The sequence below is a fragment of the Phyllopteryx taeniolatus genome, chromosome 5 (genome assembly GCF_024500385.1).
Source record: "Phyllopteryx taeniolatus isolate TA_2022b chromosome 5, UOR_Ptae_1.2, whole genome shotgun sequence".
NCBI lineage: Eukaryota > Metazoa > Chordata > Actinopteri > Syngnathiformes > Syngnathidae > Phyllopteryx > Phyllopteryx taeniolatus.
In genome coordinates, this window is record NC_084506.1 from 31116166 (window position 1) to 31139917 (window position 23752).

The 23752-nt window shown below is 41.7% G+C and overlaps 1 protein-coding gene across 15 annotated transcripts in view; it reads left to right on the plus strand.

The window, feature by feature from the left end:
* The window catches only part of LOC133478613 (pleckstrin homology domain-containing family A member 5-like), a 91833-nt gene that overhangs the window by 43763 nt on the left and 24318 nt on the right, over nucleotides 1-23752 (plus strand). For 6 of the 15 annotated variants that reach the window (XR_009788715.1, XM_061774859.1, XM_061774862.1 and 3 more), the window contains 4 exons: nucleotides 10935-11018; nucleotides 18214-18252; nucleotides 21344-21464; nucleotides 21605-21709. Coding sequence is in view for 8 of the 15 variants with exons in the window: in XM_061774859.1 (XP_061630843.1) it covers nucleotides 10935-11018; nucleotides 18214-18252; nucleotides 21344-21464; nucleotides 21605-21709 (349 nt within the window). In the remaining 7 variants the exon portion in view is untranslated. Of the gene's footprint in view, nucleotides 1-10934; nucleotides 11019-15086; nucleotides 15210-18213; nucleotides 18253-21343; nucleotides 21465-21604; nucleotides 21710-23752 lie in introns of those variants that run through there. The other 9 variants (XM_061774860.1, XM_061774872.1, XM_061774864.1 and 6 more) reach the window with 4 other exon arrangements.

Sequence of the window (23752 nt, forward strand, 5' to 3'; positions counted from 1 at the left end):
GAAAAACAAGCAATTGATTGGCTGACGACCAGGCCAGGGTGTACTGTGTACCCTCTCCCTCGCCCAAAGTCAGCTGGGATAGGCTCCAGTGACCCTAAGGAGGATAAGCACTATAGAAAATGGATGGATGGAGAATTGAGCATCTTCCCCTAAATTGTGAGCTCGCCATGCTAATTATGTACTATTGCATACATCCTGTTTGTGGGTCTTCTTTAGCTCCATGCAGTCATTATAAGCCGTAGTTTCCACACAGAACAATTGCATCTGGTGGTGATTGTTGTTTCTGTCTGTAGCTGACCTTTTGGGGCTTTTATTGGCTAATTCCGGTTTATTATAAACTCTAATTAATTCACTTAAGCACATCTACACAGCATGACCGTGTTATCAAGCATCATAAGGGAAGCATTGTACAGTGTTTACTTTTGTGGATAGTGTTGGCTGTTATGCACGGATTCCTTCAAAAATCCATTTAAGTGCTTTTTCACTTTGCGTGTTTGCGGACTTGATGTTATCAGCCTATTTTACCCGAGCTGAGCCTCATATAAACTTGTGTCCAAGCAGTATCATGTGACTCCACGCTACATTTTATTGTTCGTGGATACCATTTGTTGTGTTTGCGTGTCAAAGCAGATGTCTGTCTTGTCTCTGCTGCCCTCAGTATTACCAACTGTATGCAATGCTATAAGATTGAAATGAATTAAAAGACAAAATTATTGTTCATTAAGGAACTAAAAGTTGACCAAAACGTCATTTGAGTGCAGTGTACTTACTCGTCAATGTTGGAAACATTGATAGTGGTCTGTGCGGATCTTGGGGGTGGGGCACTTTTTCATTGAAGACTGGGCCATAACATCAGCTGAAGTCTCCGTTGAGGAAAGTGAGCTGTTTAGATGGAGAACTCAAATGAATTAAATTTGTGGCTGCGGCCTCATTAACCAACGGATTAGCAGCCATGCAGATGCACAGCCGGGTTGCACTGCTAATTGCTTGGCCAGCTTTCCGGACAGAACACATCAATCCCAGCGGGGGGAAGCGTCTGATTTGATTTTAGGCTTTGAGTCATGAGAGGATAAACAACGACAGCTCAATTTCATCCAATCATCGTTTTGTCAAGTCAGAGTCCTCCTGTGACCTGTATTTACCACCCTGCTGCAGTCGAGTTTCAGTTTGAATCAAGTATATATACTTGATGTATGTATACTTTTCCTTTCCCTAATGTTACAGTTATGCACTTGTCAAGAGACTCTAATGAGACTGTGGTATCCCAGCCTCAGTCTTCATCTATTTCTTTAAGAAGTTGACCTTGATTAGATGGTTCCGAATACTATTTTGGGTGGCTCGCTACATGTTTTACTTTGTCTTACAATGGCACTACAGTCCATTACAGTACAGTTTAAAATAGTGTTACTGTAATGCTATTTTCTCTATATTGTATACACCATGAAGCCAAATGAATATCCCTTTTCTTTTATATTTTCTTTCAGAAGGCAGCTTGTCACCATGGCACTCAAATCGCCTGTTCAACTGTGTCACCTTGACACCGTTTTAACACAGTCACTGTTGCCTCGGGGGGTGGCTAATTGAGTTATTTGGACGTAAAAAAATTTTGATTTGTAGCCTGAATGAGCAGCTGTTTTCTGTCGTTAAGTGAAAAGGTCGAAAGGTGAAAGTCAAAGCTTAAATGTGTGGTGGTGGCGCGCAGTGGGCTTTCCCACCGTAAATATATTAGTGTACTGTGGCTTTGCAGTTTTGTAGCAGCACTTGCTGCGTTTTAGGTGGCCTGCCACATTGGGTGGGGGTGGGGGCGGGGGGTGGAGTTGCTGCAAAGCTGTTTTGTGTTTTTGGCCTTTTCTTCTTTTGCCCCCCACATGCCCTCATCCAAACTGCTTATTCAGCCCAGCTTTTGTGAGGAAGGCTATTCATACCTCTCGTCAATGTCCATGTGGTATAGAGGAGTTCCTCTGCAGTTCAACTCTTTTCAGCAAGAGTTGAGGGCACTCACCTGATAGTATGGCACTATCTCACGTCCTTTCAAGTTTAATAGGTTCAGATTTATGATTTTACAAGGAAATGTGTTACCGGTGAAAGACTATGAACTATGTGAAGCCCTACACATGTCACCTTGTCTGGTAATTAATGTGGATAATTTACAGTGGAACCTCTAATGTCAAACGCTCATAAGGGTACATCCAACAGTCTTACAATCGTATGTATTGCGGCAATGCATAATATCATAAAATGTAAGAATATTGACCACAGAAAATCTCAGGAGACCTGTAATGTGCCAGCATCAAACAATTTGCAAAACTAGAAACATTTGAGAAGAGAAAATTGTACACCAAAAGTTACAAGCAGGGGGGGGGGGGAGAGGGGCTTGCAATCAAAGTAGCAAGACTCAAGTGCTATTGCAGTACAGTTGTACCTTGACTTAGGAGTATTTCGAGTTACGAGTTGTTGATTGGTCAATTTTTGGCTTTGTGTTGCAAGCCAAAATTTTTACTGACGAGCAGACATGATATAAGCCACCAGTCTAATAAGGAGATGCTACTTCCCAAAAAATTGCGTGCACAGTCAATAAAGGTTTAATGATATTAACAGTTTGGCCCAGGAACTGATTTGTATTTCCAATGGGGAAAATAGCATTAAATGCAAACAAATCAGTGGTCCAAAAACATCTTGAAACCTATCGTGTTCAACCTTAGAGGTTCATTATACTTAAAAGCATAATGTGTGGCTGTTATATCCACACAAGCAGTCGAATTGGGTGATAAATGAATCCAAACAGGCGGCGCGGTGGGCGACTGGTTAGAGCGTCTGCCTCACAGTTCTGAGGTCCGGGGTTCAATCTCCGACCCCGCCTGTGTGGAGTTTGCATGTTCTCCCCATGCCTGCGTGGGTTTTCTCCGGGCATTCCGGTTTCCTCCCACATCCCAAAAACATGCATGCTAGGTTAATTGAAGACTCTAAATTGCCCGTAGGTGTGAATGTGAATGGTTGTTTGTTTATATGTGCCCTGCGATTGGCTGGCAACCAGTTCAGGGTGTACCCCGCCTCCTGCCCGATGATAGCTGGGATTGGCTCCTGCACTCCCGCAGCGCTAGTGAGGAGAAGCGGCTCAGAAAATGGATGGATGGATGGATGGATGTCTCTAAACAGACGTGCCAATGGAGAGTGGAGTGTGGCTTGTTCAGATAGGAAACAAGGTTATAGTGTGAGGAGCCTGGATTGTATATCATGGTGACTTATTAAATAGGGTCATAAAATTTGACCAGCGCACCGCTGCCAGAGGAAGGATGCGATCCCACTGGCCAGTCCATCCCACTGTGGGAAGTAGTGATTAAAACAACCAATTTATGCAGTGGCTGTCATTAGATGATGTCCTAAGGGAAGCAGGCTGGGTGGCCTGACCCGAACTTATTATATACCGAAGTTGGCTTGAAGCGGCTTTCATTTCTATATGCATTTGTTGTATGTAACCCAAAAATTTCGAATGAGATTAGATGATCAATTAAACAGTTCAAATGTGATCCATTTTTTTCCATTTCAGCTCAAGCATTAGGAATTCCCACTTACTGCTCAAAAAGCATTTCAAGTAATGATTCCAGTTTTGGTTTGATTTTCAAGTAAAATAATTCTACAAAGTAGCTGCCATTTGGGCCCCCAACCTCTGTAGTTAAAATAACATGTTTTGCTGTTAGGACACTTCCAATGTGGAAGAGCGTCTTGTGGCCTTCAGTTGTTAGTGCTTGACCTAGTAGAAGAAGAGGAGTAAAGGATCAAAGACCCACCCAGAACAATAAAAGATACGCCTGTGAAGTGTTGACCCCTGCACCTTAAGCTCCCCATTACTCCAGTTCACTGCTCATTATTATGGACAAGATGGTCCAGAACCCAGGAGGCTAGCCTGCCCTCCCCACTGTGAGGCTGTCAGCTCATCATGCTACACCAAGTTCTCCACCTCTTCTCCTACATCTAATGCCAAGAGGGGTTCTTCGGCCAGATCCACCTCACAAACCAACTTCTTCCTTTAAAAAAAACCCAAAACATAATAAATAAAGAAAAGTGAAGACCATGTCATGTTTTTGCCCTTTGTGAAGCGCAAAAATGTTGCCATATGTTACCTCTTGTGGGCACCCGCATGAAGAAACTCCAAACCTAATGCTGACTGTGGGGACCAGAGACCACATCCCTCATAACATGTGTGACCATTTTAAATGGCGTTGTTGCTAAGTTTAGTCACTTGATGTTTTATAAATTTCACCATCCTATGTTTATTCTTTGCAATAACAGCTTCTGTCTAGAATGGTCTAATATTTGCAATGTGTCCGGAGGCCCTGGCATGTGTTATGTGGGATCAAGTCACGTTTGTAGGACTGCCTAAGGATTTCTTTTTTTCTTTTTTTCAAAGTAGCTGTGATTGGATACAGTAGAACTTATTAAGCTGGCAGACAGTGTGATTTGATTAAATTGAAAACTATTTTCCTTTAGGAAGTACTGCAATTACTAGCCCTTCTCAGGATGTAACGGTGTTATGTTAGCAACAATATAAAATTCTTAATTGTGATACAAGTGTAAAAAGATGTTAAAATAAAATGTAAAAATGCTGAAACCTTTACACAACCTGAACTTCAATGACGAGTAACACATGGTGGTGAAAATAGAGGGAAATTAGTACTATTTTAGCCTCAGGATGAGTTGCTTGAACTTAAGTCACGCAACACAATTACTTCATTTTTTTATTTTTGTCTTAGTTTTTTATTTGGCCATATTTTCCTAAGCTATGGCGGCACGGTGGAGGACCGGTTAGCGCATCTGCCTCACAGTTCTGAGGACCTTTCTTCAAATCCGGCCTCGCCTGTGTGCCTTTTGCATGTTCTCCCCGTGCCTGCGTGGGTTTTCTCTGGGTACTCTGGTTTCCTCCCACATTCCAAAAACATGCATGTTAGGTTAATTGACAACTGCCGTAGGTCCGAATGGTTGTTTGTTTATATGTGCCCTGGGATTGGCTGGCGACCAGTTCAGGGTGTAAAAATGGATGGATGGTCCTAAACTACCACATCAAAGATGCGTGTATGACTTTCCAATGCCATAATGTGATAGTGACCTGATATAATGCATTGTGTCACAATTTGTCTTTTTCTCACGCCTCCTAAACAATGGAAGGGAAAAAAAAGAAGGCAAACCTAGAATATTAAAACGCATGCCTTCTAAACGATAGACAGATGATTTGGACGTATATTCCTGAGCTACCACAACAAAGATGTGCGTGCGACTTTCTAATGCCATAACATTACAACCCCATTTCCTGTTTTATGGGCATTGGTCTTGATATTTTCTTCTATGCCATTGCCATCTGTACTACCCTTATGTGATGGCATCACAGAGAAAAAGCATATGTGGGATTAGTCTTTTAAATGCTCACTGAAGCTAAACTCTTGAGATTTGTGATGTTACCCGCAAAGTATTGACTCTTTGGTTCTACACAGCCCCTCTTAAAAACCTTCACCCTCAAATACATGTCAGTCAACAAGCCTTAACAATTGTTTTATTTGATGGAACTTTATTGGTAAAGTCAAGTGACATGCTGGTTACATATACTAATAATTTATAAGATGATCTTGCCTACATATTTTTCTTTTCATTTACCACTTTATGTAAGGTTGAGAGGTTAAATTACACAGTTCTGGCTGGAATTCAACATGACTCTTATAGAGGGAGTGTGATCAAAAATGACAAATAGGCTTAAAATGTTCCAGTGTTCTTGAAAGTGCACATTCTGGCAATCAGAAACCCACAGACTTGGCAAACGCATTTATATCAAGGTCATTGCATTTTTCGGCCAATACCACATCGCTATATCAAGTTCAAGTATTTGTCGTAACTATAGAGACAGAGCAATGTGGTCATGCTGTTGAAGCCTGGAACGGAGGAAGCAAATGCTCTTTGTAGACTCCCAATTGTGCTGTTTTGTATTACTTTTATGATTAAATTAACATCAGATTTGTTTTTCATGGGGTAAATGGTGGACAATTAGCATATACTCACTGTAATGTCATTTTTAGCCGTTGTCTAAACCACACAATCTCGTAAACCATTAAACAAGTTCAAGAACGACACATATTAAGTGTTCAATATATATATATATATAGAGAGAGAGAATATAACAATATACAGTACATTGAGATTATTTTGACAGATCTATACTCAACTAAACTCATCTCATATTTTATTTAATGTCTGCTACATGCATGTTTTTAAATGTGCTGCATTAGGACCAACCCATTTAATATGTTGCTTTTGTACCACTAGTGAGTCTGTCGGTACTGTAAATTCTGACATCCTTTCAAGTGTCAGCCAACCTATGATGCATACAGTATGTGCAAAGGGTTACTAGTGAATAATAGTTCTATTTGTATGTCCCCAGACCACACATAGAGTTCTGCAGCCAACAGTGCCTCCTGTAATTATGGACCAGAACTGTGGAGACTATTACTCTCCATGCTAAACTGAAACCACACCCCCTATTTCACTCTTGGTGTTTGCTCTTTTCAGCACACGAGAAGCCCATGTTTAAAGGCTGTGTTATTTTTGGGCTGCAGTTTGACTCCCTTCTGTTGATGGTGCGGCCTGAGTGAGTAGAAATGTAAAAGCACATGGAGGAGGCCCCATTCCCAAAGACTGTTATTGACATTGCTTTTCTTCACTTATTTGATGTGAATTCTTGTTTAATTGCTCCTGCACTCACTCACTTTGGACTTTACTTTATATTGACAACCTTCGGCAGTTACTAAACTACCTTTACCAAAATGAAATGCACTGACAATATGCACTATTTGCAGAATGATGAGCTGAGGCTCAGTATTGAATCAATTATGTATTCTTGTCACGGTTTCTAGTCCACAGTGAAACACATGATTTATGAGTGATGGTGAAACACGGTGATGCTGGTCATTTCTCCCCGACCATCCGCATTTCACATAAATCTGACGACTTTACTGGAAGGATGCGACCAACTAGTGAGAGTGTGTGGCTGGTGTCCTGGAATGCTAAACATGTTGTTATAGAAATAACTTGGCTGGTGTTGTTGCGCTATAGTATGAATGAGGGAAAGCCATGCAAGATGGCAAAACAGTTTGCCGTAGGTTCTACTGTAGATTGTGGAGATTTTTGTGACTCTTATAGGAATGAAATAATTTTGCAATATTTTGGTTTATGTCTAAATCATTCAGCAGTGCTTTAGAGATAGTGGAAGTATTTCTTCAAACAATGCAAGTCATAGAAAGTCCTTTTATTTGGAATGGGGAGCTTTTACTATTTCATGATTCCCCCTCCTCCCCCCAAAAAAGTGGTTGAAACAGTTTTGGCCTTCTCTGTTTGGATTCTATTGTTGTAATACAAACTCAACCGGAACTGAGCTGTAAATTATTATTATTACTATTATTATTTGCATTGATCTTATTTTACCATAACCAAATCCATTACTCATAGGCTATCTTTACTACCATCTGGTTCCAATAGCTACTGTGTATGTAAAGGTCCTAGGCCATCAAAATCCATTTTCGTTCTACTGTTTAATGCATAACATAAGTCTAAATTAGTCTGTCACACTGTTGACATCTATGACATTTGACATCTATGCTCTTTGTCGCTGGAATGCAAAAGGCAATAAACGGCATAATGTTTGGAAAAAGGGTGGATATGAAATCACCATCATTGTGACGTAGTTTCGTCAATTAATATTCAAGTACCTGCCCACTTCGTGGTTGGTACCCACCCATTCAAGTCAGCTGAACGACAGCGCGGCATTTCCGGGTTTTGGAACACGCGGGTCTCAGCTCCCACCAAGCCATATAAATACATAAAGTGCCGTTAAAAAGTATTGGCCGCCTTCTCAAATTCTTATATTTTTGCATAGTTTCCCAACTTCAATGTTAAATATTATCCAACAAATTTTTAACATTTTAAGTGGACTTAAAATGCTGTTTTTAAATGGTGATGGCATTTATTAAGAAAAAAAAACCCAAACTATTCAAAGTTAACTGGTCCTGTGTGAAAAAGTAATGCACCCCTAAACCTAATAAGTTGTTGGGCCATTCTCAGCAGCAACAACTCAAATCAAGTGTTTTTTCTGTAACTTGTAATGAGTCTTTCACATCTCTGTTCATATATTTTGGCTCACACTTCCTTGGAGAATTGTTTCGGCGAACTCAAAATAGGCCATTTCTGTGAATAGTATAGATCCGATGAGTTTTTTGTTGGAGGGTGGGGGGTTCGCCGTTGTCATTGGCTGCAGGCTAGAAGAATCACCACTGTTCCATAATTTCTCCATTTGAGGTTAATGGCTCTATGAGTCGCTGTAATCCTAAACCTTAGAAATGGCTTTGTAACCCTTTCAAGATACATGTCTATTACTTGATTTCTTGACTGTTCTTGAGTTTGTTTGGATAGTGTCATTTTGTTGCAGCTTTTTTAGTTAGCTCTTTTGTCTGACTTGAATCCAGACAGGTTCTCCATAAGTGATTTCTTGATTGAACAGGTCTGGAGGTAATCAGGCTTGGGTGTGGTCAGTGAAACTCAACCAAACGTTGTGATTAGCAACAATTAATTCATGATTTAACAAGGGGGGTAATTGCTTTTTCACACAGGGATAAGTAACTTTGAATATTTTTTTCCCTTAGTAAATGAAATCATTTTAAAACAGCATTTTACAACCCCAATTCCAATGAAGTTGGGACGTTGTGTTAAACATAAATAAAAACAGAATACAATGATTTGCAAATCCTGTTCAACCTGTATTTAATTGAATACACTACAAAGACAAGATAGTTAATGTTCAAACTGATGAACATTGTTTTTAGCAAATAATCATTAACTTTTAATTTTAATTATAATTTTACCGCTGCAACACGTTCCAAAAAAGCTGGGACAGGTGGCAAAAAAGACTGAGAAAGTTGAGGAATGCTCGTCAAACACCTGTTTGGAACATCCCACAGGTGAACAGGCTAATTGGGAACAGGTGGGTGCCATGATTGGGGATAAAAGGAGCTTCCCTGAATTGCTCAGTCATTCACAAGCAAATATGGGGCGAGGTTCACCTCTTTGTGAGCAAGTGTGTGAGAAAATAGTCGAAGACTTTAAGGACAATGTTCCTCAATGTACAATTGCAAGGAATTTAGGGATTTCATCATCTACGGTCCATAATGTCATCAAAAGGTTCAGAGAATCTGGAGAAATCACTGCATGTAAGCGGCAAGGCCGCAAACCAACATTGACTGCCTGTGACCTTCGATCCCTCGGGCGGCACTGCATCAAAAACCGACATCAATGTGTAAAGGATATCACCACATGGGCTCAGGAACACTTCAGAAAACCAATGTCAGTAAATACAGTTCGGCGCTACATCCGTAAGTGCAACTTGAAACTCTTCTATGCAAAGCAAAAACCATTTATCAAAAACACCCAGAAACGCCGCCGGCTTCTCTGGGCCCGAGCTCATCTAAGACGGCCTGATGCAAAGTGGAAAAGTGTTCTGTGGTCCGACGAGTCCACATTTCAAATTGTTTTTGGAAATTGTGGACGTCGTGTCCTCCGGGCCAAAGAGGAAAAGAACCATCCGGACTGTTATGGATGCAAAGTTCAAGAGCTAGCATCTGTGAGGGTACGGGGCTGTGTTAGTGCCAATGGCACGGGTAACTTACACATCTGTGAAGGCACCATTAATGCTGAAAGGTACATACAGGTTTTGGAGAAACATATGCTGTGCTAATGGCATGGGTAACTTACACAGTGTCCTCAGTTCCCAAACGTTTATTGAATGTTGTTAAAAGAAAAGGTGATGTAACACAGTGGTAAACATGACCCTGTCCCAGCTTTTTGGGAACGCGTTGCAGCCATAAAATTCTAAGTTAATGATTATTTGCTAAAAACAATCAAGTTTACCAGTTTGAACATTAAATGTCTTTGTCGTGTATTCAATTAAATATAGGTCGAACATGATTTGCAAATCATTGTATTCTGTTTTTATTTGTGTTTAACACAACGTCCCAACTTCATTGGAATTGGGGTTGTAATTTCACTTGGGTTATATTTGTCTGATATTTATATTTGTTTGATGAGCATAAACATTAAAGTGGGGAAACTATGCAAAAAATATAAGAATTTGAGAAGGGATCCAGTACTTTTTCCAAAGCACTGTAATTTATAATGTCGCTGTTGATGAAATAGCGAAGCTTGCAGTCATTGTCGCCAAAATGTGTGCGAGCGATGATTATGTTGAAGTGAACGGGAGCTCCCACGTCCCCTTTTGGCTAAGTTTCCTATTAGTGGGCCAACAATCCAACGCTTGTCAAATTCTGCTTCACAATGATAGTAAGATGGAAGGATCCAAACATGACTTCGTGATGAGCGCTTCACCGCCACAGACCACAAGATGCCGCGATATCGCCAAGGATGAATCAGCAAAACTATTTTCCTTATTAGAATTAAGAATAGCAGCGATCCAATCTGAGCAAAGCTTAATTACATATTGAATATTAAGGAGAAATCCGGCCAGGTGTAAAACACCAACTAAAATAAACTGAAAAAGGGCATCCTGCGCATTTCCAACACGTCCAATGATCTTAAACCTGATAAAAGGACATCATAGATTATAAAAAAAATATAATTTTTAAAATTGATGGCACGGGACCTTTAAAAATGTCGACAATGCTTCAATTTTAATGTTTTGCTCTGAATGTTTCAAAATTCCTTCAAACATTTGTATTTTCCTTGACGTTCATCTCGCTCTGCTATTATTACCTTAAATATACAATATAGGTACTGGATGAGTTTACAATTTTATTTTGAAAGGCCATAAAAGATTTGTCCATAGTGCTGTCCAATAGAGATTACACATTCTCACCTTTTCTCCCCCATTTCCACTCTTTGTTTCATAGCCATAATGAGCGAAAGGTGACTTGCAAGCATCCCGTTTCAGGCTCGCCATCTCAAGACAACTGCATCTTTGTCATCAACGAACAGTAAGTCTTTTGTTTTTTTATTTCTCCAGAATGTCAATGGGTTGCATTTCCAGCACCACAACATGTTGTTGAAATTTCCGATGCCACTCCACCCGTGCTTAAAATTGCAGCTCTGCTCTAATCATTCAAAGGCTGTTCTTCCCAGGCCTATGTGTGCTTGCCAATTATTTGTAAGATAAGGGATGAAAATAAAGCAGCCTTTGTGTCATGTAATCATCACTCACTTGGAATGTGATGATTTGCATTCAGTTCCTCTCGACCCGGACAAGTTTGTAACCTTTTCTGAAGTCATAAGTCCCCTACCCATGTTGAGTCAATGTGATCAGCCGATTTCAGCAAAACAGCTGGCACGTGACTGCGGCTCCTCCCACATGATTGAGTGACAGGATAGAGTTCTCGACAAAATTTTCTTCAACCTCACTTGTCCTTACTTCCCTTTCATCATGGGCTGTTTATACAGTACTATAATGTAAACTTCCTACTCCCAGATTTTCCCCACATGAATTATTTGTATCAACCAAATACTGCTTTTCCGCTGCACAGTACCGGGTTGGCTCACCTCTACACCAACGGTTGGTTTGTTCTGAAAAACCCTCTGCAGTCAGAACAAGAAGCACTACAAAAACAACAATAGAGGAGAACAACGGTCTATTTATTTACTTCTTAACATGTTGCTGTGTCTATGCTATAGAGATAAGTGGTATGGAAAATGGATGGATGGATAGAGACTGAAGTCAGCAAGAAAATGGACCGCTAAATCAAAGTGATGACTGTGGAGTATAATACTGCAGTCTCAAGCACGAAGAAAACATGCATGTTTCTTGCTGTGCAGCCTTAACCATTACAATGACCAACAGTGGTTTATATTAGTCATCAAACCCCTGAGAAGACACTAAACTTACCTTGGCTAATTGGTTGTATCTGCCTTTGGCAATGGAAATGCATCAATAGTCAACAGAGCCATGGTGAGTCGAATAGATAACAATATTTTCATTCTTACCAATCTAGCTTTTTGGTGCACTTGTACACCACCTCTCACCCGGAATCAGCTGAGATAGGCTCCAGCTCATCCATGACCCTAATGAGGATAAGTGGTAAAGAATATGGATGGATGAATGGATGGAGGGAAATATCACACGGTCTACAAAACCTTCCCGTAATGTAATACTATATTCAGTGTCAACTGTCAACACAACAAGCGTTAACTCTGTTGGATAGAAGATGATTTGGTGGTATTGGTAACAGGAGTCATGTTCCACGGGCACCAGTTGCTCTGCAAATAACTGACTTTGGCTGGAGGAGGTGGTGGGGCAGGTCCTCACTGTTGCTTCTGTTTACGTACCAAACAGCATTTTCCCCCCTTCCCACCCTTTTTGGAGTCCTTGGAGGGGGTGGTGAAGAGCGCTCCGTTGTTCTTCTGGGGGATTTCAACGCTCGTGGGAAATGACAGTGAGACCTGGAAGGGCGTGATGGGGAATTCCACCGACACGCCTTCCCATGAGGAAGCAGAGTCTGGGTTCTCTGAGGCGGGCTCTCCTATCTCTGGGGTTGAGGTCACTGAGGTGTTTAAAAAGCTCCTCAGTGGCAAGGCCCCGGGGGTGGATGAGATTCGCCCAGAGTTCCTAAAGACACTGGATGTTGTGTGGCTGTCCTGGTTGACATGCCTCTGCAACATCGCATGGACATTGGGGACAGTGCCTCTGGATTGGCAGACTGGGGTGGTGGTCCCACTTTTTAAGTCTCTGGTAAGGTCTCTTCAGGGGTGCTGGAGAGGAGGGTCCGACGGGAAGTCCAATCTCAGATCCAGGAGGAGCAATGTGGTTTTCGTCCTGGCCGTGGAACAGTGGACCAGCTCTACACCCTCGGTAGGGTGCATGGGAGTTCGCCCAACCAGTCTACATGTGTTTTGTGGACTTGGAGAAGGCGTTCGACCATGTCCCTCGGGGAATCCTGTGGGGGGTGCTTCGGGAGTATGAGGTACCGAACCACCTGATACGGGCTGTTCGGTCTCTGTACGACCGGAGTCAGAGTTTGGTCCGCATATCCGGCAGTAAGTCGGACTCGTTCCCGGTGAGAGTTGGACTCCGCCAAGGCTGCCCTTTGTCATCGACAGAATTTCAAGGTGCAGCCGAGGCGTAGAGGGGGTCCGGTTTGGTGGTCTCAGTATTGCAACGCTGCTTTTTGCAGATGATGTGGTTCTGTTGGCCTTCATCAAGCCGTGATCTCCAACTCTCACTGGAGCCGAGTGTGAAGCAGCTGGGATGAGAATCAGCACCTCCAAATCGGAGACCATGGTCCTCCGTCTGAAAAGGGTGGCGTGCTCTCTCCAGGTCGGGGATGAGATCCTGCCCCAAGTGGAGGAGTTCAAGTATCTTGGGCTCTTGTTCACGAGTGAGGGCAGAATGGAACGGGAGATCGACAGGCGGATCGGTGCAGCGTCTACAGTGATGCAGACTTTGTCTCGGTCCGTTGTGGTAAAGAAGGAGCTAAGCTGAAAGGCGAAGCTCTCAATTTACCGGTCGATCTATGTTCTTACACTCACCTATGGTCACGAGCTGTGGGTCATGACCGAAAGAACAAGATCCCGGATACAAGCGGTCCCTTAGAGATAGGATGAGAAGGTCGGTCATCCGGGAGGATCTCAGAGTAGAGTCGCTGCTCCTCCACATCTAGAGGAGCCAGATGAGGTGGCTGGGGCATCTGATTCGGATGCCTCCTGGACGCCTCCCCGGTGAGGTGTTCCGGGCACGTCCTACCGGGAGCAGACCCCAGGGACGACCCAGGACACGCTGGAGAGACTACGTCTTTCGGCTGGCCTGGGAACGCCTCGGGATCCCCCCGGAAGAGCTGGATGAAGTGGCTTGGGAGAGGGAAGTGTGAGCGTCCCTGCTAAAGCTAATGCCCCCGCGACCCGACCTCGGATAAGCGGTACAAAATGGATGGATGGATATGTACACAAGTGTACACACACAAGCTTTCCAATGATAGTATCCATTCATTCATTCATTTTCCATCATTACTAGGGTCGCGGGTGTGCTGGAGCCTATCCCAGCTGACTCTGGGCGAGAGGCGGGGTACACCCTGAACTGGTCGCCAGCTAATCACAGGGCCCATTGATACCAGTCTTTTGAAAATAGGATAAAGATTAAGAAAGTTAATAAAGTTTGAAACTCAGATTCAACCAAAAAGTTCACACCTAAAATCTCGACCCCCATCATTCAATGCTAGCCTTCCCAGTTAAGAGGGATATTTGACTTCTAAGATGGATATTTGACTTCTTCTGCCGTCAATGGCAGTGAATGTGTTTTAACTTTGTATTAAGACATTGACCCTAAATTGGCGCATTTACACCAGTTTAAAGAGTCATAACTTTCATATATGTCACAGGAAAATGATACTGGAGTCATATTTAAAAGGTATGTGTCCGATAAAGTGTGTAAATCAATTAAACATTGAAATTGTATGCACATACCTACAGAAAAGGACACATTGCTTGTGAGGCTTCTTGTTGTGCGAGTAGCGTCGCACTACACTCTCTCGACACATTCCTCTCCTCGCTGCCTTACTCTCACTTCTCTGCTGCTTTTCACATAAATAGGCACAACATGGTGGTGCTAGATGACATCTAAATTGGAAACGAACAAAAAAAAAAAGTACCTTGCATTTGACTCTTGGTTAAAATGAAAAAAAAAAAAACACAATGAAAAACATCCAGCATATGGCTATCTTTCAGGGAAAGTATTAAAGAGGGAAAAGAGCTTCTGAAAAATTGGGCAGTGTTTACTGGTGCTGTGGCTCAATACAGGCAGAGAATTAGACTGAAGCTCATGTACAATATGACTAGATCCAACCATAAGACTTGCCTCCCGTGCTAGTGTGGCTGCCATGTTGAATGTGGCACATTTCTAGGCCTTGGTGATGATGGTTCTGTCCATTGTCTATTATGCATAGAGCGCTGCGCAGAGAGACAGCAGCATGGCGGCGGTGTTAACTCTAAGTGGAATACGAAGTCGCTGGAGTCAGGAACATGCTATTTTTGGTACAGTAACTTTTTTTATTTTTGTCAAGCCATTCCTTTGCGGCAACAGATTTGGATCTAGGCAGCACACTGATTCCTTGCAGCTCATGAAAACGACTCTCATATGAGTACTTTTTGTCGACAATGTCACCATGACCAAGCAAACCAACGTGGTAAGTTTGGTAAAATTGAAAACTTTTAATGCATTTCAAGCATTTATTTACAATAACTTTGTACTGTTCTCAGCATTTTCCATTATTTATTTATTTATTTTTTACTGTATAGTAATACGGGTCCATGTGGCCACAAAAATGAGGAGAGAAAAAAAAAAAAAAAAAAAAGTGCTTCAATGTATCGGACAACCGACTGTAACCGACAACTCCCTGCCACTTTTAGTCCATTATATCGAAGTTCCACTGTATATATATATATATAAGTTATATAACAACATAAAATAGATAGATGTATGAGAAATGATCAAAAGAACTGAAAAACGAATCAGTCTCTCAAAGGCCATCTGAAATGATTCCAGTTAAGAAAAAAAGGAGGCCCACTATGACATGACATCACAAATGCTTTTAATCTGTCTTTTTTTTTTCTTCTCAAACGTTTCTTCAATTGTACAGAGCAAACGGCTTGCTCTGTTGCTCTTTACTGATTGCAGTTGTTAAAGTGACTTGTGTTTCAGCTTTTGGTGTGATTCAGCTTTCTGTTCCGAATGGTCCCTCTGAGTGTTGAGACCGCTTTATGCCACAGACATCTTTCACTTCTTTTTTGCGTTTCCTGCTTTGCAAGCACATGTTGACGTCCAATGTGACCATGTGCCCGCCGACCCACTGCAAGGAAAGGCAGTTTCAGTATTCTGTTCTTACTGTACATGTTTAAACCTATTTTGAGTCATCCCCATGATCATGTGCATGCTGACAGCAAATATTTGGATAGCTTACATATGACGTTTACCAAATGTACTTTAATCCAGTCTGGAAAGAATCATGATTACAGCTGGAATATTGTTTGTTTAAAGAGATGGCATTGAGATATCAGAACTGGAATTATTGATTCCTGCCTGTCCTGAATGCTGCCAGTCCTGTCCCGAATGCTTCCAGTCCTGTCCCTGTCCTGTCCTTCCCTCACAGGGTGTAGCACTACTGGCCCATACAACACTCCAATTCAATGTCATTGTACTAGGTATATAATGCTTCACTTTCCTCATCTTGTTTACAGCGAGTGCTTTGTCTTTTGCTGTCTTCTTTTCTTATATAATTTAGTGACCTTTAAACTCTCTCTCCTTTGTTCTTTCTGTCACACCCCTTGAAAAACATTGTTCTGTTCGACTGACTGTAATTCTCAAATATCCATCAGCATACTAAGAAACCACAGTGGCACCTTAAAGAGTCCACTGTTACAGTCAAACTGTTCCGGCATAAAAGGGATACAGCTCTTCCTTTCTGCTTGACCTAACAGCCGAGGTGGACATAAAGAAAGAGTAAAAAGAATAATAATATTCCAATAGTTTTTAACATTGTTATCCATAGTCAATATTCAATTACGGTGGAACCTTGAAAGTCGAACACATCTGGGTTCATACAATTTACAATTCCACCCATTTTTTAAATATTTATTTTTAAAAATCAGAATCATCTTTATTTGCCAAGTATGTCCAAAAAACACACAAGGAATTTGTCTCCGGTAGTTGGAGCTGCTCTAGTACGACAACAGACAGTCAATTGACAGAGAACACTTTTGAGACATAAAGACATTGACAAAAACAGTCACTGAGCAGTAAAGGGTTGCTAGTTATCTGGTAATGCCGGTACAATTTTTCGTTTTGTTTTGACAATTGTGCAAAAAGATGCAGAGTCCTCTAGCACTTAGAGCAGTTCGAATGACTAATATTGCAATAGTTCGGTGCAATGACCATTGTGCAAAGGGCGCCGAGACGTCAAGGAGTGTATGCGGTTTAAAGTGACGAGTAGCGCGATAATCTGGGACAATGTTGATTGTGCAAATGTTGCAGATACTCCTCAGTCAGTGTTCAAATGGGGCAGGTGCTACTGTGGCATGAGTGGCCAGTATTGGTCAACAACAGATATGCAAATAGTGCAGCGTGGCGAGACTACTACAGTGAGTGCACGAGTATGTATAATTGGCCCGAGAGAAATGTGACAACTCAAGACAAAAAAATTGGCAGCATGTTGCAATGGAATTGTAGGTTAGCTGTTTAAGAAGTTGATCGCAACCGGGAAGAAGCTGTTGGAATGTCTGCTAGTTCTAGTTTGCATTGATCGGTAGCGCCTACCTGAGGGAAGGAGCCGGAAGAGCTGGTGACCGGGATGTGGAGGGTCCGAGAGGATTTTGCACGCTCTTGTCTTAGTTCTGGCAGCGTGCAAGTCCTCAAGGGTGGGTAGGGGGGTACCGACAATCCTTTCAGCAGTTTTGATTGTCTGTTGCAGTCGGAGTTTGTCCTTTTTTGTAGCAGCACCAAACCAGACTGTGATGGAAGAACACAGGACTGATTCGATGACCGCTGTGTAGAACTGCCTCAGCAGCTCCTTTGGCAGGCCATGCTTTCTCAGAAGCCCCAGGAAGTATATCCTCTGCTGGGCCTTTTTGAGGACGGAGTTGATGTTGATTGCCCTCTTCAGGTCCTGAGAGACTGTAATTCCCAGGAACTTGAAGGTCTCGACAGTTAACACAAGGTAGCTGGACAGCGTGAGGGGCAGCTGTGGCGAAGGATGCCTCCTGAAGTCCACGATCATCTCTACAGTCTTGTTCAGCTCCAGTTTGTGTCGGCCGCTCCACTTCCTGTCGATATGCAGACTCGTCACTGTCCTTGATGAGGCTGATGCCAGTGGTGTCATCTGCAAACTTCAGGAGTTTGACAGCAGGGTGCGTTGAGGTGCAGTTCGTGTAGAGAGAAGAGCAGCGGTGTCGATTGTTTATACCGTTTACTAATGGCAGTGGTTATCTTATTTTTACACTTGTATCACAGTTAATGTTAAAATTTTACTCTTGATGATGCCGACAGTTTGAACCAGCAACACATTATTTCAGTCTGTGAGTCTTAAAGGTTCCTCTGTACCTTGTTCATGAAAAAATCCAATGCCCCCCATTTGCCAAAAGTTCCAACACAATTATCTGACATATAACTCAAGTTTTCTTTCCTCTGTTTCGTAGTGTGTATTGTGGAAAAATGTTTCATCCAACATGTAGCAGGTAAAAAAAAAAAAACACTGTTGGCTACAAGCATACTGTGAACATTTGTCTCTATATAAAGCACTTGAATGTGTCCGTATGATGGTAAGCTTTGTTTATGCACACTAACAACACTTGAATGTGACTTGAATGCTGTCTTGTCTGAAAAACTGTGATGCATTTACATTCCAAATTTCAGTCTGTTATGTTCCTCCAAATCTTAGTAAATAACTAACATAACAAAGGCAGCTGATACTAAAATTGATAAGCTATATCACCTTTCTAAAAGACTGAGCTACTGGATAAATCTCTGATATCACCACCATAAAGGCCACAGTGTTGACTCTGTTCTCATTTCCACGGGCACACCAAATCTACTCCTCCTTTGACTCTGCAAAGGTTGCTAGATAACATGCCACTTGGATTACATATTGTGGTTCTTTGCTGAAGAAACATGTTGCTATAAGCATAAGCTCACCTTGTTGCTTACTTGGACAGAACAGAGACACATTCATGCGATAAGACTTGTTGAGCTCTCTAAATATTTGTAAATTGTTCTTCACTGCTTAGCTCTACAGCATACTATATCCTGATCCAAGTCTTTTGTTTACCAAAAAGAAAAAAAAAAAAAGGTCTGGTCCATTACCAAACAAAGGTGTTAGTTTTTTCTTTAGAAACGCTGTGTGGTCATTTTAAAATGCACCCTCAGCCAGTCTCACTTCAGTTATCCCCGGCCACCACCCACCTATCACTGTACACAGGGCACCAAGCCTCATTGGCAGTGTTATCTTTCCTGACCCTATTCTCGCACACACACACGCATGACGTAGATTTATTGTTTTATAATTTCGAACAATAAGATGTTTGATTTTGGAAATGATGCAAAGTTGATCTTGACTCTGCCAAACCTAGTAATATTTATGAATTACACCAGAACACCAAAGTGACCTGTGTAGCAGTGAGGCATCTTTTTTGCCTCAGCGTTGACTCTGTGATGGGCATGTGCACGTGTGTGCTAAAGGACATTTGAAAAAGCCAACACAACCTGACTGCAAGCTGTAATGAGAACATAATAAAACCGGTCCCCTTAACCCCATCCCCCCCCACCCCCCCCTCCCCGTCCCACCACCGCTGCGCTCTGATGCAAGTCAGTCGACTATTTTTCAAGTAACCTTTCACATTCCCTACTTCCATACCAGTGTAAATGGAAATTAAGTGCTGACCAGTAGTAAAACTTAACTTTGATGACCATAAACTAACACCGTGATTGACAGACACATTGAGGAAGAACACTTTACATGACTTGTGCTGTAAATCTTTTAAATGCAGCTAACGCGCTTGTGTACAATCAGTTCTTGTATTATTATTATTATTATTATTATTATGTCATCATCAACATTTCTGTTTTGTGGTTGTCATCACTTTTTTCCTCTGTCAGCACCGGTAGCGTCCAAAAATAAACACAAAAAAGACAGACTTCAAAGGCATGTTTAACTTTGGAGGTTCCACTGTACTCTCATGCTTTAATAAAAACATTTTATAGCTCCTGTGAGGGTTGGCAACAAATTGTTTCTTCTTCCACTAGCTATTATACTACAATAATACTTTTCAATTTCACTTCATGGTGACTGATTGTAACGCCCAAACTAATTATCCACAAAGTACCACGCACATAGAATGGTGGAAGTTGTGAAATGAGCATTAAAGAGAGAAATACCTTATAGGCTTACAGAATTACTATTAATAAAGATATTAAACATATGAACTAGTAAAGATTTTAAGGATATGAAAAGTATTAAACACATCATCTTTCCAAGTCTTTGTCGTCCTTATCATCTTCTTTTCTTTTTAATAAATACAGGAATAAAACAAAATTCAAAAATCCCTTTGACAGACTCATTCATCCCTTGAGTGTCCTCACACACGGGTTTTAATGGTCAGTCGACACATCATTGATTATGGTTCCCTTAAGATTTTACTCTTCACTGCAAGTGCAGCAAATCTTCCGAGCTCATTACCGGGAGGAGGCAAATCTCAGTGGCCACTCATCACTTTTCACAGGACACTATTTTAGAGATGGAAACTGTCCGCTGTAATTCAAAGGAGCATTAGTCAGCTCCTCGTCCATCACAAGACTTCAACTCTGAATGGAACGCAATTAATTATTCAATCCCCTGGCACAGCGCTATTTTAAAAATAATGAAAGAATAATCCTAATGAGTGGTCATTAGTAGTTATCTTAATGGAAAATGTTGTTGTATCTTGGGACTAACAAAATTAACTTTTGCTCAAAATGCAGGTAAGCACGTGATTGTTTTGAATGGTTAATTGTCCATGTTAGACATGTTGCTGTGCTGCATGAGATGAAGCATGGTGTGAAGTGGTGCCTGCATTTTCTAACTGGGTAATATTTTCCTTGTTCTACTCTGTCTGTATGTGCACCTTGACAATGACAGCATGGAATCAGAGTGTCTTTGCTGCTATAATAGTCTCAGGCTCATGCGAAAGATGGGAAATGACATATTGAATGAATGGAAAAGTAGTCATAGGCTCTTGTTCATGCGTGATACCATGTAATCTGAGGATTTGGGGGGTCACCAGCATCAAATGAGCAAATTTCTTGAGGGAAATTGAGTTTGCAGCGTACTCGGTCAGTGACCCACAAAACACTATAACACTGTCTGTGCTGCAGTGCTTCTGCTGCTCTGTGGTGTCATGTTTCCACAAGATTACAATGTTGTTCCCCTCCTAAAGAATGTAGGACATCCTCATGGGCCAGACACAACTTGATTTACATGGCGTTCAACTGGATGACAGGTTTTGTGAATATGCTAAGAGATTCATATAACAAGCATTCTGGCATGCTTTACCACAGCTATGGTTTTTCAGTATGTCAGCATTCTCAAACAACTGGGAATGTTTTCTGAGGTGACTGTGGGTGTAATTGGCTTGATTCTTCGCTCCAAGCTGAGACTTTATGACAAAAGTTTTGAACTATAGTGGAATAATAGGTCATTAGGCAATAGAGGTTGCCTTCTTCTATTCTCTACCTTTGACTGGGGTTGCAAAGTTGGACTTCATGTGCTCCCGTTTGGCTTGTGTGCACGTTTAGATCTGCTGCCAAAGTACCAGTGAATGAAAAGAAGGAACAGCCACGAAGCACCATGAGCGAGGTCGCCAACAACACAGGCGGCTCCGACTGTGCCGCAAACCAAGCCAGTGCAGCAGCAAGAGTGAGGAACACACTGAAAAATTGCCGCAGTTTTGAAAACAAAAGTGAAGCAACGAGAACGAGCTCATGTGTTACTCTTTTAAAAGTTTTGAAAAATAAATACTGATGGCCATTGATGTTCTCTATTTACTGCATCTGTAGGCATCTAGACCTCCTAAAAAGCTTCATAATTTTGGGAAGAGATCAAATTCTATTCGGAGAAATCCCAGTGCTCCGGTTATAAAGAGGAACTGGCTTTATAAGCAGGTAAGCAAAACTCTTTTTATTATGCTAGTTATTTTTCTGTGCACGTATTTCAATAGTTTTCACCTCAAGGTAACACTTTCATGATAAATCACACAATCTATACCATAATGGCGTTGGGGCTTTATTTTTATTGCTCAACAGAGAAGTGTTTGAAAATAGGAGTTATAAAAATCCCGTTTTCCCTGTCAGATTTCTAGTGAATATAAAAGGTCTACACACCCCTGTTCAAATGCCAAGGTTTGGTGATATAAAACTAAGACGAAGTTAGATCATTTCCAACCATTGGTGTGACCTACAACCTGTACAACTCAATTGAAAACAAAATGAAATCTTTTCGAGAAGTAAAAATAAACTGAGATAACGTGGTCGTACAAGTGGTTTCACAACCTCTTATAACTGGGGATGTGGCTGAGTTTAAACATCACATTCAAACTCATGTTAAATGGGAGTTAGCATAAACCTCACACCATTTAAATTGCCTCCGTTTAACTTGAAAGTCAGCTGTTCCAGTGGGCTTTCCCAGAAATCTTTGGAGTCACACCTTACAGCACAAGCCATGGTCCACGGAGAGCTTCCAGGGAGGGATCTTATTGTTGAAAGGTATCAGTCAGGAGAAGGGTACAAAAGAATTTCCAAGGCATTAATATACCGTGGAACACAGTGAAGACAGTCATCATCAAGTGGAGAAAATATGGCACAATAGTGACATGACTAAGAAATGGATCTTCCTCCAAAACTGATGAAAAAAACCAAGAAGAAAACTGGTCGTGGGATATGCTAATAGGGTGACAACAATATTGAAGGAGCAGCATGAATTTCTAGCAAGTACTGACTGGCTATTTAGTACATGTGACAACAATCTTCATATGTCTGGGCTATTGGGTAAGGTGACAGGACGGAATCCTTATCTTGCAAAGAAAAACATGCAAGCTGGGCTACACTTAGCGTGTGTGGGGAAAGTGTGTTTTGGGCCAATGAACCAAAGTGGAACTTTTTGGCCACAATTCCAAAATATCCAGTATGTTTGGGACAGGGCGGCACGATGAGCGACTGGTTAGCAAATCGGCCTCACAATTCTGAGTACACGGGCTCCAATCCGGCCTCGCCTGTGTTGAGTTTGCATGTTCTCCCCGTGCCTGCGTGGGTTTTCTCCGGCGATTCCTGTTTCCTCCCACATCCCAAAAACATGCATGATAGGTTAATTGAAGACTATTAATCGCCCAGAGGTGTGAACGGTTGTTTGCTTATATATGGCTGGCGACCAGTGCAGGGTGTTGGGTTTTAAGGTTTTTTTGGTCTGGTTTTGCTACTTAGGCAGCACAAGCACTGTTGAATAGCAATCCTTCATTGAGGCTCCTGTTTGGAGCATATAATGGTGAAAAGGGGATGCTTAAGGCGGTCGTCTGCCAGACACGACTCTCAGGCGTCCTAAGTGGCAGACTCATTTAGTTTTGATTTCAGTCTCCCGGCACCGTCTTTTCAGTGCACGATGGCTTCCTTTGGTTCAGCTGCCAGCTGCTGTTTCTTTAAGAGCTCAATCAGGGTGATGGAGATCACCCACGGACTCACAATTCTGCTGCCTCGAATAAAAGCTGGATTTTCACTTATTTTCTCTGCCTCTTTGAAACGTGAAGCTATTGAAGTCCTTGCTTAAGGAAACTGTGAAACCCTTCAGCTGACCCATTGGGGGCATATAAATGCCCCAGTGAGGAGACAGTAGAGTACTTGTTTTTGAATTCAGTCTAATTAAAGTGATGTCTGACCATTGTCTCAAGGTTATGCTCGAACATTTTAAGAAAAGCTTGATACGTTGTCAAATATCTTGAGACTGACTAAAAGTTTATTTATTTTGAAGATGATAAATGTACCTTTTTAATACTCAAAGCCCTATACAAAGAGTTATCTTTGAGTCAGATGCACATAGACCACTGCTTCGGCAACCCTCCAGGCAGTATTTCTCTGCTCAACGTTATACCGGCATTGAAACAAGGCTTGAGACCATTCAGTGAGCAATTCTTCCTACAGAATTATTATTATTATTTT